General features: G+C 41.4%; 1 protein-coding gene across 2 annotated transcripts in view; it reads right to left on the bottom strand.

Moving 5' to 3' along the window:
* The window catches only part of TRIO (trio Rho guanine nucleotide exchange factor), a 338,883-nt gene that overhangs the window by 90,778 nt on the left and 232,182 nt on the right, over positions 1–15,923 (bottom strand). For both annotated transcript variants that reach the window (XM_032415386.1, XM_032415387.1), the window contains exons 24-31: positions 15,838–15,904; positions 14,886–14,995; positions 13,890–13,959; positions 13,219–13,308; positions 8,553–8,645; positions 6,026–6,137; positions 3,909–4,099; positions 1,814–1,915 (exon numbers count right to left, since the gene is read on the bottom strand). In XM_032415386.1, coding sequence (XP_032271277.1) covers positions 1,814–1,915; positions 3,909–4,099; positions 6,026–6,137; positions 8,553–8,645; positions 13,219–13,308; positions 13,890–13,959; positions 14,886–14,995; positions 15,838–15,904 — 835 coding nt within the window. The remainder of the gene's footprint in view (positions 1–1,813; positions 1,916–3,908; positions 4,100–6,025; positions 6,138–8,552; positions 8,646–13,218; positions 13,309–13,889; positions 13,960–14,885; positions 14,996–15,837; positions 15,905–15,923) is intronic.

Here is a 15,923-nt window from a genome sequence, read left to right as displayed (position 1 = left end):
CATCACCTCCACCAGCAGCACTCTCTCCTCCACCACCACCTCTACCATCATCCCCACCATCATCTCCATCACCACCACCTCAGTCATCGCCTCCACCATCATCTCCATCTTAGCTCCACGTCCACCCCCAGCTCCATTTCTATCACTCCCACCAGCTCCATCATCACCTCCACCTCCACCACCACCACCACCTCTACCACCATCTCCATCTCCATTTCCTCCTCCACTACCCCCATCACCACCACCACCTCCTCCATCTCCATCTCCACCACCACAAAGCAATTGCTAAAATGAATGAGGACATCATTTTCTTTAGTTTCTCCTTGGAAGGCAGAGAAATACTACCTGAAATTCCCCTAGAAAGCTTTTATCTGAAAAAGCCTGTAGGAAGTCTTATTCTTCAACTGCATCATGAGTATATTATTATGTCCTAAATGAAAGTCATCCAAATCTGGCTAAAATATCTGGCACTATTTCTTAGATGCACCCTTTGACATGTCACTGTAGCTAATCTGGATAAATACTTACTATGAGTTGGAAGTTTTATGGTTTTGAGTATACTTTAAAATTTTATGGCTTAGGAAAGTTCAGTTATCTAATATTTAGCTATCAGTGCAATTTATATTTTATAGGGCTTTATGCCAATACTAACAAGAACACACTGGTTGGTAATCATATATTCATTGCAAAACAATCCATCATTTCCATGGGAATAAAGATCTTAGAAACACAATGGCTTTCACTAAAGTACAAATTCTTTAAGAGCGAGGTACCGATGAGGAACTCATAGTTGCTGGAAATACTGGTGAGAGATTAAAAGGAATGTACGAAACAGAATCACTGGCATGCAAGTTCATACACCAGAGTCCCATTAAGCTTTTGGCTCATCTCCCAATATTCTACAAATGTTCAGCGACATCTTCCACAAAACATCCTGAAATCATTTATGGCCTTTCCAGGCAGCTAAAAAAGACAGTTCCATCTGTATCTTCTCAAACACAGAAGGAGGGAGTACACAAGACACCCTGAGAGCCCTGCGTCTTTCCTAGGAGAGGCTGGTATAATGAAAGCAGAGTTCAAATCAAATATTCAAACATATATTTATTCCTCCCCCACCTCAATACATACATATTATATATATATATTATATATATAAAATATATATATGTGTATATATACACACACACACATACATACACATATGTATACCCGAAAAGCACCCTTAGTGTTTTTGAACACTTGAAATCCTAACATTATCAACCCCTATAACTGATCATTATCTCCCTTTTTTCTCTGCCCCCTAACCAGAAAGTCAAAGAGCCTGGGACCCTATGAAGACTCTTGGCACGTTCAGCCCTAAAACGGTCCAAGGCCTTCACAAGTTCATCAGGTGCCTATTTGCCATTGGAAACTAGGTGAAGTGTGTGGTGAGAGCTGCTGATCCACATCTCCTTCCTCCTGTACCTCAACTTCCTGCATCTCTGATGGAATCGACTAATTCTTTTTCAGATGGCAAGAATGGGAGAAGTTTAAAGAGATTTCTCTCCATTTGACCTTTATAGTAGACAAGCAAAAGTTTACCTGAAGGCATTTTACCACTAGAGTACCAAACTGAATTTATTCTACCATTCTTTTTGTGGTAATCACCAATCCCAAGAGAACACAAAAAGAACAAATAAAATAATATTAAAACCAATATGTTTCTTTTTTCTTTTTTTAAACCAATATGTTTCAACAACAGGAAAAAAAAAAAGCATACACAGCCACGATAAACTTGTCCCACAGCACATTCCCAAGCTTCAAATGAACGTACCTTAAGGACAATTTTATTATCTGAGGTTGGTGTCCTCCCCACCCACAGTGCAAATTTGCAAGGATCTCCTTCAACGTGTTCTGTGACACCCAACTCTGAGGTCTGGATAAAAAGGTAATTACATAATTAGATGACAGTAAGATTCCAGCAAGATACAGAACAAAGACCAAGAAAACAGTTTTTGGTGACTTGTGGTCATGCCAGGTTATAACAACATAGTTTGTTTACATTAATGGGTAATCCTCAGATCTTATTTCAGTAAAAATGAGAAAATTTTGTTCTTAGGCCACCATGATTGATTGTATCCCTTTTACTTCCTCTATGTACCTCTACTGGAGATCCTGATGAGGGTCAACCAGATCCAGAGGAAGGAAACCAAAATATCTAAAAATCCTGTTATCTGGAAAATCAAGAGTTGACCATTTTCAACTCATAAACAACAAAATGAATCTTAGTTGCAAAGGAGCTGCCACCATGCATTTTCAGCATGAATGAAGTAGCTTCGCAGAAGGCACATAATGTCTTCACAGTTCAGTTTTTTTCTGATTTGTTCACCAGAGCATTAAATTTCAGTATTTCACCAATAATTTTAAGGGCTAAGACAAAATTTCTCTCTGTGACATGTGCAGTTGTAATGGGAGCACGTGGAAGAGCATAGGTGAAGGTCGACATCTTCAGTCCCTCCACCACAGTCAAGTTCACCCCTAGTGTGTTCTCCCCCCTCCAGCAAAGGAAGTGATTCATAATCGTGGCCTCTGAGGGAACCTTAACTTTTAAAAGATAAATTAAATGAAGATGTATCAGCTTCTAAAACAGACTAGCTTGGTCTCTGAGGATAGATTAAAGCCAGCTAGTGAAATTACTAGCCAGCAATGCTCCATTTTTTCTTTCCAGTTACAATATGATCTAAAATGATGTAAGGTGGGCCATGAGCCAAAAGACAATCTCAAACAGGATATAAGCCAAAGAAAATGGTATGAAAATCATTAGTTTGAACTTGCAAATTCCAGATTATTATTAAAGATGATTTCTACATTGGTAGTATTTTATTACTTTGGGAACTTGATTAATATATGGATACCATAAAAATACATAATGTAGATGTTGTCCAAATTCCAAATATCTACCAATATTTATAAGCAATCCATCATATCTTGTGTAAAGAAGAAACCAAATTCCATTACATTTTCTGTTCTTTCTCTGTTGGTGATTTTTAATTAGTTTTCCCAATCCTCCCCCTCCTGTCCCTGCCCAGAGGTTCTGTGTTGACAGCCCCTGAGATACTCCCACAAGGGGAACACAGAAATACAGCAGACCCTGAGGAGGACACCTGCCTGAGACTTCTCTGAGAGTCAACATGTGGTTTTATAAAGAGACTCCTTGGACTTGCTTCTTGGGGGAAAAAAGGCATCAGGCATGTTCTTTTGCCAGAAAGTATACTCACAAGTTAAAAAAGAATTCAAATGCAACATAGTATCCACCCAGCGCTCAAGGTTAGTGAGTGCTCAGTACAGATGGGGGACTGTGGATCTTTAAAACTATTTTTGTTTGTATATATTTTCTCTAATAACCGTATTTTGTTATTGTAAAGAACCACAAATTTACTTATTTATTTTCTACACATCTATCTCTATTGAAAGAAAAATTCACACCTCATCATTAAGAGCCCACAGCGAGCCACCCTGGAAGGCTGCTTAACGTATATTCCAATGTTGGTGAAAGAAAAATTAATTAGAATGATACGAAAACTTAATCGTAGTCTCATATGATCAATTTATTTGTAAAGTTGGTTAGGGCACACAAGAGATAAATTTAAATTCACTTGAAAAGTGTTTCCCCATCCTCAGAGTCTATGGAATTTAGAAAAAGCAGGTTTTCTAAGTCTAGAGAAGCTAAAACCCATGGGCTCCCTCTAGTGGACTCGAGACCGCCAGAGATATTTACTGCGGAGGATGAAAACCTTTTTGATTCCAGAGCTCCACATTTTAGGACAGTTTGGGAGGTTACACTGAAAGCAATAGTAATTCTTTTCTACCTGCAAGAAGACTGCAAGTGTGTTACCTTTAAATTTACAATTCTGAACGTCTATACTTACAAACAATTTGCTTTTATAAAGGTACTTGCTTCTGCCACTGGAATCTTTCACTTCTTTACTAAATACTAAGGACATTTCAAAAAGGAAGAGATGCCGTTCTCGACCCTTTCGAATTAAGGTTTTTGGGTCCCACACTTGGAAGGATTCCTGCAGGATGAGTTCTCCCTGAGACTCAATATTTTCATCAAACCCTACAACATAAAAACAAGGAGGCACAATCAGTTTGAAAGAAAATAAAACATGATGCACAGGACAACACTGTGACGATTTAAACATTTGTTCATTGCCCATCAATTAAATCTCAGATTAGAGTTTTCTGTCTAGGCCCCTCTCCAGTTCCCCTGCACTGATCCCATCTGACAAAGGAGAATTCTTCCTAAAACGTGACTTTGCACATATTTTCCCTTGTTCAAAAAAAAGAAAAAAAAAATGCAAAAAGCAGCTATTCCTCATGGCTTTAAACTTACATCTCCTTAGGGTGGCACTCACAGCATTTGAGATTTGATGGAATCCCTACTTCTCCTCAGCCTGCACTCACGGCATTCCGTCACACAGACCTCCTCCCCCGTCCAGACTGGTGCATGGACCTCCCCCCAGGCCACTGCCTACTCCCAGCCTGCGTCCTGCCTCTTCAGCCCAGAACACCCCTCCTGGACGTTCCACTGCAGTCCTGGCCTTTCCTCAAGTGTCTGGTCTGGCCTTCCTTGGTGAGGTCTCCTGTCTTTGCAAAATTCTTCATGTGAACCAGTCAGACTCTGGCCATGAGGTGGCTTTCACTCTGTTCGACTCTTCCTGGAAGTGGCCCACGGCACGGACTTCCAGCGACCAGGGCTTCACAAAGCAGTGGGATATCTGGGGCAAGGTCTGCTGGTTCTCTCTCGACTACCTCTCTCCTCCTCTTCTCCAGACAGAAGCTGCCTCTGTGGCCACCGAAGCTCAGGCCATATGGAGGAGTCTTGTGTTCAACTCCTAGTTCCTGCCCTTCCCCATGCTCTTTCCCCACTGTCTTCCTGCTAGACGGAATGCTACCATGGTCTTGACATATCCTGAACCTAGCCAAGCAGACAACATTTAAGCAGTGGAGACAAAGTACAGAGAACAGAGCCTGAGTCCTTGATGATGCCATGAAGGGCTGTCACACCAGCTCAGGGCCTCACATCAGAGAAAGAAAAAGCTATCTCACCTGGCCTCTGATTTTTGGGTCTCTACTGCAAACAGCATCACCTCTGCCCCAACCATTTATACTGCTCAATACTACTGATGATACAGAGGCTAGAAAAAGCGTTTGGGGCAGGATTACTTCTTGTACATAATTGTGTACCCTGATAATAAGAGTTAAGCTCTGTAACACAGGAAGAGCCTTTTTAAACAGAAGCATCCATGGAAATTTCATTTGCAAGAGAAATTTTTAATTTCGTTTCTCTGACTCTCTATCACATTACATACCACCATGTTACACACCACCATGTTCAAGGCTCTTGCAAGTGATACAATGGACACAGATACGGGGAAACAACAAGCTTTTTAAAGGATTTTATAATCACAGGGGACTCATCTTGCCTTCCCTGTATCCATCCATCTACCACGGACACCAGATTGCCTAAAGCAAGTGACACGGGTGTTACTGGGGTTCTGAGTGTGGACAGTCTGTTCTCCAGTTAATGGACAAGGGCATGCTCTTAATGAGGTTGAAGCACTTTGTGATCCTTAGGGGAAGCAATGAAACCAGTTCTTTTAAAAAAGAAGGTACTTGGGGTGCTTGGGTGGTGCAGTTGGTTAAGCATCTGACTCTTGATTTTGGCTCAGGTCGTGATCTTGGGGCCGTAAGATCGAAACCCGCAACAGGCTCCACACTCTGAGGGGAATATGTTGGAGGATTCTCTCTCTCCCTCTCCCTTCACCCCTCCTCCACCTCGTGCCTGCACGTTCACTCTCTTCCTCTCTAAAATAAATAAGTCTTAAAAAAAAAGAGAGAAGATATTCATATCTGAACCCTTAACTCCTAACAAAACATAAAGGCACGAGGCCAAGAGTTTCAGCGCATGGGAAATCCACCTATAAACAGTGCCAGCACAAAGTGGACAGATGTCTGTTAGGGGACACAAAGAGCCCGTTACCTTCCAGCATGCTGAGGTGCATGGCGTCGTTGGCTCGCTTTGGCACACTGAGCATCACCTCGAGGCCATCTTTTATCTCCCCTTTTCCTTCCTCACAGCAAGTGAGTAGCTCCTGTAAGAGACCAATACCATGAACCAACCAAAGACCAAAAGCTCTGCCAACAAGATCTTTGCAGAAAAGATGTCTATGAAGAATCCGTGATTTTCAAGGTAACAACAGACTGTGGTCAACTGGGCACCTATTCTCATAGAAAATGAACTACTGCCTCTTTATCCAATGGATGGAAGCATTTGTCCTGCTCAAATCAGGATGCTTCTTCAGATCAGAGAAAACCAGACGCAGTCACAGTTTAAGATGGAATCAGTGCACACATTAACTGCCGAGCCTCAAAAACGACAAATAAAAAGACTTAATTAGCACAGCAAAGCATAATCAGCTACTGGTTTTATTTGAAGGTCATGACAGCGTGTAGCTAGCACCCCCGTGTGATTGTGAACTCTCTGGTGCTGTCAGTGCCATGCCCCCACCTAACCTGAAACCCCCAGGTCAGGAGCAGAAGCAGCACCGCTGCACCAGAATGTACAGTTAAATGCTGTGCCTTTGTGCGCAGGATGGTTCCCAAAGCGCGAATGATCTAATCACACCTCATATCTACTCGGAGGAACATCTGCTATTAAATGAAGGATAACGAGGACAATAAATGCAGGGTCTGGCAGGGTCCAAGGTATTTTCTTACCAGTGTATGAATGGTTATATTCAGCCAGGAATAGTAACCACAGCCTTCTGTGTCCTGGCAGTCCCTAAGAGGGACAGGGCACTGCAGTCAGCTCTGGTCTCATACTGGACAGTTTTAGAGCAACTTGGCACCGGACAAGCACTTTCACTCATGACCAGATGGTTTTTACCTATTATTCTAAGCAGCTTCGCAAAAAAGTGCTTAAAAATGCTATGTACAAGAAACTAACCTCACTGGCAGAAAACCTTCCTCGCTGGGGATCTCAACAGAGCTTATTACTATTCTGCTGAAAAACCCCTGGGCAGAATAACGTGAGGTTTATAAATTAAAGCCCCACTTTAATGGTGATTAACTAGATCTGAGGTCACTGAGAAAGAGATCTTTAGTGGAAACACATGCTGAAGACAAAATTCTTAAATCTTGAGGACACCAAGAGGTACACTGCCTTTGCAGAAGTAAAAAGCAGAGGGCTAATGTGAACATAAACAACTTAACCTCCTGACTTCTATCTCACGTTCACCGTAAGCTCATATTCCTGCAGTGAGGGCCATAAAAGCACTTAATAGGATTTTGATACAAAAGTGCAGGAGAGCTTTCCCAACAGCAATGTCCCATAATGGTATCACTTTAACAAAAGCATACGGCCACTTCTGTTTCTAGAGTTTTCTCATTAACAGAAAGATAAAGAAGAGTTTCAGGATTTCGTAACTCCATCTCTGAACTTCTTTTCTATCTGAGAATCACATCATTACCTCCTACTGCTGTGCTTAGGCAGCATTGGGGACAGGGTCAGATTCACAAAATACTGTTCCCAGGATGAGTGGGCAGTTGGTTCATTCTGATGCTTAATAACATCCTCCAGCCAAGGAAACGGCCAGGTAAACATCATTAGGTAGAGACTGTAGATTATTATTCTTGTAGTCAAGAAAATGTGCATTGATTTATATGATGCATTCTGTGACAACGATCACAAATTCTAAGTTTCCTTTACCATTCTACTGTTAAGTCCCTAGATTATTAGAAATGTGGGGTTTTTTTTGAGGTGTAACTGACACACACCATTATGTTAGTTTCAAGAGTATGACATAAGGATTAGCTATTCATATATATTGCAAAATGATCACAGTAAGTCTAGTTAACACTTGCCAGCATACCTAGTTACAGGATGACTTTAACTGTAACCACATTCATAACCAAGAGGAAGTGGAGGTCAGTTTGACTCAAATACGTGGGATGTGTGTGAACAACATGTTCCATAAATATGCGTGTGACCCGTAACTAGATGTCACAGGGAGGATGCTGCCTGAGGGTGAGTTACCTGAGCCCCCACCCCACCTGGGTTTGGAGCGGAGCCCAGATACCAGGGCTCCAGTGATGACTGTGGGCACAACCCTCACCCTCCCAGGCTCACGTCCAGACCTGCAGACCAGCACTAGCAGGTGAACTTAACACACGCAGAGCACAGAGTACAGTGCCCGGCCCGCGGTCAGCAAGCCGTCCTGAGATACAGGTACTAAGTGATCCAGGCCTGACAATCTCTCTCTCCTTTCTCAGTGTATGTTAGGGACCAGGGTCAGCCAGCAAAATTCAGATGCATAATCAAGGAATCGTCTCTCATCTACCTGCTGCACTGAGAAACTGATGAGGGTAACAAATGGCAATGAATTAAAAAAAATTAACTGGCTAAGTGTTATTTCAAAAATTCAGGGTACTTTACATAAACAGAGAGAAAAATGTCAAAATAATAATGCACAGTTCACAAATTTTGCAGGCAGATGCTTGATACATACTTTTAAAAGAAGTTGATACTTTGTTATTCGCTGAACTGGCTTAATAAGGTAAGAAGAGATGGAATTGGCTAATCCATGCCGCTGCTGTATTTCCTGAATTAAGAAAAAAATATATATACTGATAAACATTACTGGGTAAAATTAGATAGCATGAACTAAAACTTTACATTTTTTACCTCCAAAATGAATACACACATATCACTCTTGTTCTAAGAAATAAAAGTAGAAATCACTATTTATTCTTTTAATATGCTAAACATAAGAATAAGTTAATCACTTTGAACCAGAAGACAGCAGTGTTCAGTCTGGATTCCTGGCTTTCATGTGCAGACATCAAACGGGTGAAGCCCACGACTCCCCGCTACCGGGCCCGCACTGGCCTGGCAAACCGCCCCCCCCACCGCCTCCGCCCCGGGGCCAGCCCTGGCACCACTCAGCCACGGGACACTGAGCCATGGACTGGACGCGCCCTCTCTCCCATGGCAGCTCTGCAGCTTTGGCCACGGGCGCCCCGGAGCCACAGACCACATCCCTTCCGCTGAGCCTGACTCTCCCTAACAGGGGCTCCTCCTTCCTCATGAACACATTCACACGCCACTCAGGTATTCTTCCATCCGCTCTCACGATTCAACCATCTTCTAGCCCAGACTTTTCACACCAACCAACTGTACTTGTGCTATCTTGGCTCCTAACACTCTTCTCAGAAAATTTTCAAAAAACAAAAAAAGGGTTGGGGTGCCTGGGTGGCTCAGTCGTTGGGCGTCTGCCTTCGGCTCAGGTCATGATCCCGGGGTCCTGGGATCGAGTCCTGCATCAGACTCCTTGCTCAGCAGGGAGCCTGCTTCTCCCTCTGCCCCTCCCCCCTGCTTATGCTCTCTCTCTCTCTCTCGAATAAATAAATGAAATCTTAAAAAAAAAAAAGGGTTATCTTCTAATATACTATGCTTCAAATGTGATTTAAAAACCACCACATCTTTGTATTCTCAATATTCTCAATCTGTTTGCCATCTTCATTAAGCCCCTCAGGAACCAAGCATCGTGCGGGGATTCATGTGGCCGCTCTTTTGGCTGCAGGAATCACCAAACGACAGATCACTTACGCACCAAGATGATTAGATTAAAGACTTAGCAATTCTTCCTCTGCCTTCCAGATCACAAATAGAGCCTTAAAGTTTCTCTTTAATGGCAATTGTTCAAAAGTGTGGGATTTATAATTTAATGATTATGATATATGTATTCATAATTTCACATCGAAAAGATTTCTTCTTTTCATGTACAGTATAATGCACAGATCTCAAGTACAGGTCACTGAGTTCTGACAAATGTCAACACACTTGCAATCAACTCCCAAACCAAGGTACAGAATATTTCCAACATCACAGAAAGTTCTTCGTACCCTTCTTTTTTTTCTTTCTTTTTTTTTTTTAAAGATTTATTTATTTATTTATTTGACAGAGAGAGAATGAGAGAGAGCACATGAGAGGGGGGAGGGTCAGAGGGAGAAGGAGACTCCCTGCTGAGCAGGGAGCCCGATGCGGGACTCGATCCCGGGACTCCAGGATCATGACCTGAGCCGAAGGCAGTTGCTTAACCAACTGAGCCACCCAGGCGCCCTCTTCGTACCCCTTTCTAACCAATTCCCCCAACCACAACCCCACCACCACCAAGAGGCAACCCCTGTTCTGATTTCTATCACCAGATAAGTTCTGCATATTCTAGAATTTCATATAAAAGGAATCATTCAGAATGTATTCTTTCATGTCTAGTTTCTCTCAGCCCATGTTTTGGAGATTAATCTTTGCTATTTATGTATCAAGAGTTTATCCCTTTGTACAGCTGAGAAGTATTCCATTTCATGCATACCCCACAAAACATTTGAGAGATATTGTAATGTCTTTTGAATACCTTGTTTTAATAACATTCAGAAATGAATCTCTGATATTTCTAAACACCAATCTCACTATTTTTGTTGACGTTTTTAATACCTTATGATAGGATTATACTATTCAAAAATGACAAGAGAGAAATGAATATCCAATGGGAAAAAAACAGTCTCTTCAACAAATGCTGCTGGGAAAACTGGACAGCAACATGCAGAAGAATAAAACTGGACCACTTTTTTTCACCATACACAAAAGTAAACTCAAAATGGAATAAAGGCACAAATGTGACACCTGAAACCATAAAAATACCTGAAGGGAACACAGGCAGTAATTTCTCTGACATCAGCCATATCAACATTTTTCTAGATATGCCTCCTGAGGCAAGAGAAATAAACGCAAAAATAAACTACTGGGACAACATCAAAATGAAAAGCTTTTGCACAGCGAAGAAAACAATCAACAAAACTAAAAGGCAACCCACTGAATGGAAGAAGGTATTTGCAAATGACATATCTGATATAGGATTAGTATCCAAAATACAAAAAGAATGGCTACAACTCAACACACACACACAAATAATCCAATTAAAAATGGGCAGAAGATATGAACAGACATTTCTCCAGACATACAGACACATGAAAAGATGTTCAACATCACTCATCATTAGAGAAATGCAAATCAAAACTATAATAAGATATCATCTCACACCTGTCAGAATGGCTAAAATAAAAAATACAAGAAGGTTTTGGCAAGGATGTAGAGAAAATAGAACCCTCTTGCACTGTTGGTGGGAATGCAAACTGGTACAGTCACTCTGGAAAACAGCATGGAGTTTCCTAAAAAAGTTAAAAATAGAGCTACTCTACAATCCAGGAATCACACTACTTGGGTATCTACCCAAAAGATACAAAGACACTAATCCAAAGGGATATATGCACCCCTATGTTTATAGCAGCATTATCTACAGTAGCCAAATAATGGAAAGAGCCCAAGTGTGCAATGACTGATGGATGAAGAAGATGTGGTACACACACACACACACACACACACACACACACACACACACACACAGAGTAATATTACTCAGCCATCAGAAAGAATGAAGTCTTGCCATTTTCAACGACATGGATGGAGCCAGAGAGTATTACGCTAAGTGAAATAAGTCAGAGAAAGACAAATACCATATGATTTCACTCAGATGTTGAATTTAAGAAATAAAACAGATGAACAAAGGGGAAAAAAGAGAGAGAGAGACACACACACAAACCAAGAAAGAGACTCTTAACTATAGAGAACACACTGATGGTTACCAGAGGGGAGGTGAGTGGGGTGACGGGGGAAACTGGGGATGGGGATTAAAGAGTATACTTATCATGATTTAAAAAAAAAAATGATTAAATAAAATAAAGACAAAAATGGCGACAAGATCACAGAGTATTTTTCCAAAACACCTGACAAAGGTTTAATCCTGCTGAAATAATAAAGCTTCCTTTTCCTAAAAAGCTCTTAAAAAAAATAAAACAAAACTTCTGTGCTTCTAAAACTTTACTTTGGATGGTAGGGGCAAAGAACTGGGGGTTAAGAGGATGACCTCGCTTACTGGTCAGTGGCATATCTAACACCACAAACACCCACTGAGTTCACTGAGCCCCAGACAGACATGAAATCGTGCTGACAATGGAAACTGAAGGCAAAACATCTGTGAGATCCCTAAATTAGATAAGCATAATTTCCTTTATCTTCAAAGGTGTTTTAGGGCAAAGGGTTTTTTTTTAAATGGCTTTGATTCCAAAGCCATTTGATTGGATTCAACATACTGCAAGCTCTCTGTGCTTAGACCTTACAGAATTCTAACTCTGCATACAGCCTTGGTGTTGAGTTTCATCTGATGGTAAAGAGCAAGGGAGGTGTGAAAAACTGACAGAAAAGGGCAACATTGGGCTGGGAGAGCTGACTTGATTATTTACAAAGGCAGTGATGTAGAATTACTGGTCATGAGAACGACAACTAAAATAGGACCATCTGCTTCATGGCAAAGACAGAAGCTAAAATGTATTCTCATTTCCCAGACATCCAGAGAAGAGTATCACGCATGGCCATGCACAAGCATGAGGACAGAAACAAGTCTAATATTCTTGCAGCCTTGTACACCGTATTACACGTGACACTGAAAAGTACTCTTTTAATCATGATGTACTCGGCATGTTTGACTATATTCTGGAGACCCAAGCAGCTTTCTGTATATTATTTCCAAAAGGCTCCAACCCCCTTTATACAAAATAACCTCCCTGCAATATCTTTCAAAAAAAGAGGACCTACAAGTATGCTTTCACCAATGAGAATATAATTAATGAGCCTCCTAATGGTCCTAGCTGTTACAGTGCTATTTGTAAAAATTTTACTGATAAGCTACTTCTGGAATTAAGCACATGATAAAAATGGGAAAAATGAATGAATAAAAAAGATTCAAAGGTTCAAAGATTCTTTTTGCTTCATAGAGGGTAAAAGCAGCTTAATAGTTTACAGCTTCTGTACATGATATTATGTTTAAGAATTAATGATTATATATAAATAGTAAGTCATGTCACATACACATGTACCTGCTAAAATCTTAGAAGAATCTTTTAAAAACAGAGGAAAACAGAAGAATATCCCACCATAAATGTGACAGATAAAAACGAAAATACTCTACTCTATTCTAGGTAAAAGCTATGAGTAGTATTGCATTTTATGTTTACCAAACACAATGTTTTCACCGCTTGCACCAGGAATCTCTTACTTACATCAAAGTAGGATCCCGCATGCTCTAGGATCAGCTGAGTAGAATCAGGCTTATTTTTGCAATAGGTGACATACATCTGAAACTTGTCTGCCTATAAACAACAAAAAATGAGAATATCTCTTTCAAACGGCAAGAAGTCAAAATACAATAGACTTTTATGTAGAAAAGAAGCGATAGGGATAAAGGAAATTTAAGCTCTATGGAAAAAAAACACTATTTTATACAGAAAGCTGTTAAAAATAAGAAACGCATCCCACTGGTACCACACACCTCCAGAAGCCTCCCCTGGCCCAGTAAGGCAGGGCTAGGCACCCCCTCCCTAGAGGGCAGGGCACTGACACCAGGTGACTGTCAGCTTCTCCTCCCTCAATCCCTCCCACCCGGCCCCCAGCCCCCCAGGCATGGCTGGGCACTCACGTTCACCAATGAAGCCCCAGGGCCATGCACAGGCCCGGCACAGCAAAGTTCCACTTCTAGACATCACTACTACCAATTAAAAGCTCATTCTACATTACTATCTAGTTGGAGAATGTAATTCTTAGAGGCAAAGTCCACTTCTCCGTAAGCAGACATCACAGAAGATGGTGACATAAGAGAAATGAACCGTATTCCTTCTAACTTCCCGCAAAGCCACCAAACAACCGTGAGAACCAGTCGCTGAGGCGTCATTACCCAAGTAACAAAGCAATGTCCAACGTCCTCTGGCAACTGCTCATATTTTTCCAGCTCTTTAAGGAATATGCTGCAGAGAGTAAAAATGGTATCGTATTATTAAGAGGTTTTTTTTACCAGCACTTTACCAGTGAGATAAGCCAGAAATCAGACCAAGCATGCCAAACATACCATTTCAATCAAGTGCAGTGAAAAATCTGCACCCTCTAGATTTTAAAGATTTAAGAAAACGTGTAGCTCTTAACTAGGCTAAGTTACTGTGACTTTCAAATAGCTAACATGTTTAGCCTTTAAATACTTTATTTTTTCTGGGTGAGTGCTTTATTCAGTAGCTAAGGATGTTATTTAGGGATATAAATAAACAATCAGAAGAAGCCATTTAGATTTAAGTGTGTTTTGCTGGGTGGGGGCAGGGGAGTGAGGGAGAGCCCGGCAGGTTTGGCCCCCAGCATTATCTTTCCACAGGCTACTGGGCTCCACAGACTCTGTCTAAAGCAACTTCTGCTTCTTTAAACAACAACAACAACAAAACCTTAAAAATAAAACCATGTGCCTCTCGTAGCCAATGGACAGCGCATTTTATTTTGGTCAGACTACACATCTGTTCTGTCCTCAGTTCCTTCTTCCCTCTTGGAAAAGACCAAACATGGGCCAGCAGCCTCAGCGAACTCTCCTTTACCTCTAAGAAGTAATCGAGGTAGCAGCTGGTGGCACAGCTTCAGAGAAGTCAGGGTTCCTCCAAAAACAGTGCTCACACTTTCCCTAATCTTATTTCTATGGCAGGAAAGTACACAGAAAAAGCGGAGTCTCTATTAATAAAGAGTCTCTACAATGTCGGTCTTTTCGACGAAAGCCCCACAGGTGTCATTCAAATTTCAACAGGATCACTGAAATGGGTGCTTAATTCAGTTGGAAGCTTTCATTTCTTGTTATGAAACTTCAGCCCAGTATCTAGATTTCAAGAGTAACCAGCTCCCCAAAGATAAAGCCACTCACTTATTATGAAATTCATAGATTTCCTGCATGTTCCCGAAGATAACAAGCTCTCTGTTTACGATGCCGGCCGGGATCTCCTCCACCCCGCTGGTCATTTCCCACAGGTACGTCTGGCCGGGAGGGAAGCACAGAGATTACAACACAAAAACTGAGAGCACACGTCCAAGAAACAGCTATTGCTGAATCTGTAATACGTACCCAGAGTTCACGAATCACTGAAAAATACATCTGAAGAATGCAACCTTTTACAAAACAACATGAAAAACTTTTTCCCAAAAAAGCCCCCCAGTTGTTCTGAGCACTTGAGAGTAGCTCCTATACTCTCCAGCTCAAAACTTTCTATCCCCGGCTTCGAGTTTTGCAGTTAATCTACTCTCTGAGGTATGACAAATATTCTTTCAACTACTGAGAGTATGAGTTGCCAATCATAATTAGTAGGCATATTTCTCTGAAGCTGCTGTAAAATTCTTTTTCTTTTTTTTTTTTTTTTTAAAGATTTTATTTATTTGACAGAGAGAGAGAGACATAGCAAGAGAGGGAACACAAGCAGGGGGAGTGTGAGAGGGAGAAGCAGGCCTCCCGCGGAGCAGGAGCCCGATGCGGGGCTCGATCCCAGGACCCTGGGATCATGACCTGAACCGAAGGCAGACGCTTAACGACTGAGCCACCCAGGCGCCCCGAAGCTGCTGTAAAATTCTATACAAAGAGAATGTCAGCCAGGCCGTCATGTGATGAACGGAATGAGAGAATTAATGCTGTATCATCTCTGTGATGAGCAAAACACAAGCCTGGAACCTCACAGAAGGACAGAAACAAGAAAAACAGGCTGCTTAAGCACACTTCAAATCTCAAAAACAACAAAAAGTGTGATTATTTTAAGAATTACCAACAGGTAGGGATAAGTAGCACGCTTAGACTGAATCTAAATAAACAAGCAAAAAAACTTACTTACATCCATACACTCGCGGAGGTCTCTTACGTAAGCCTTTTCAGTTTGAATTAGCTCAGCCATGATGAACCTTCAACAGAGGAAGACAG

Source organism: Phoca vitulina, unplaced genomic scaffold (genome assembly GCF_004348235.1).
Source record: "Phoca vitulina isolate PV1807 unplaced genomic scaffold, GSC_HSeal_1.0 scaffold17, whole genome shotgun sequence".
NCBI lineage: Eukaryota > Metazoa > Chordata > Mammalia > Carnivora > Phocidae > Phoca > Phoca vitulina.
Note: the sequence above shows the minus strand (reverse complement) of the source record. Positions and strands in the feature narration are given on the sequence as shown.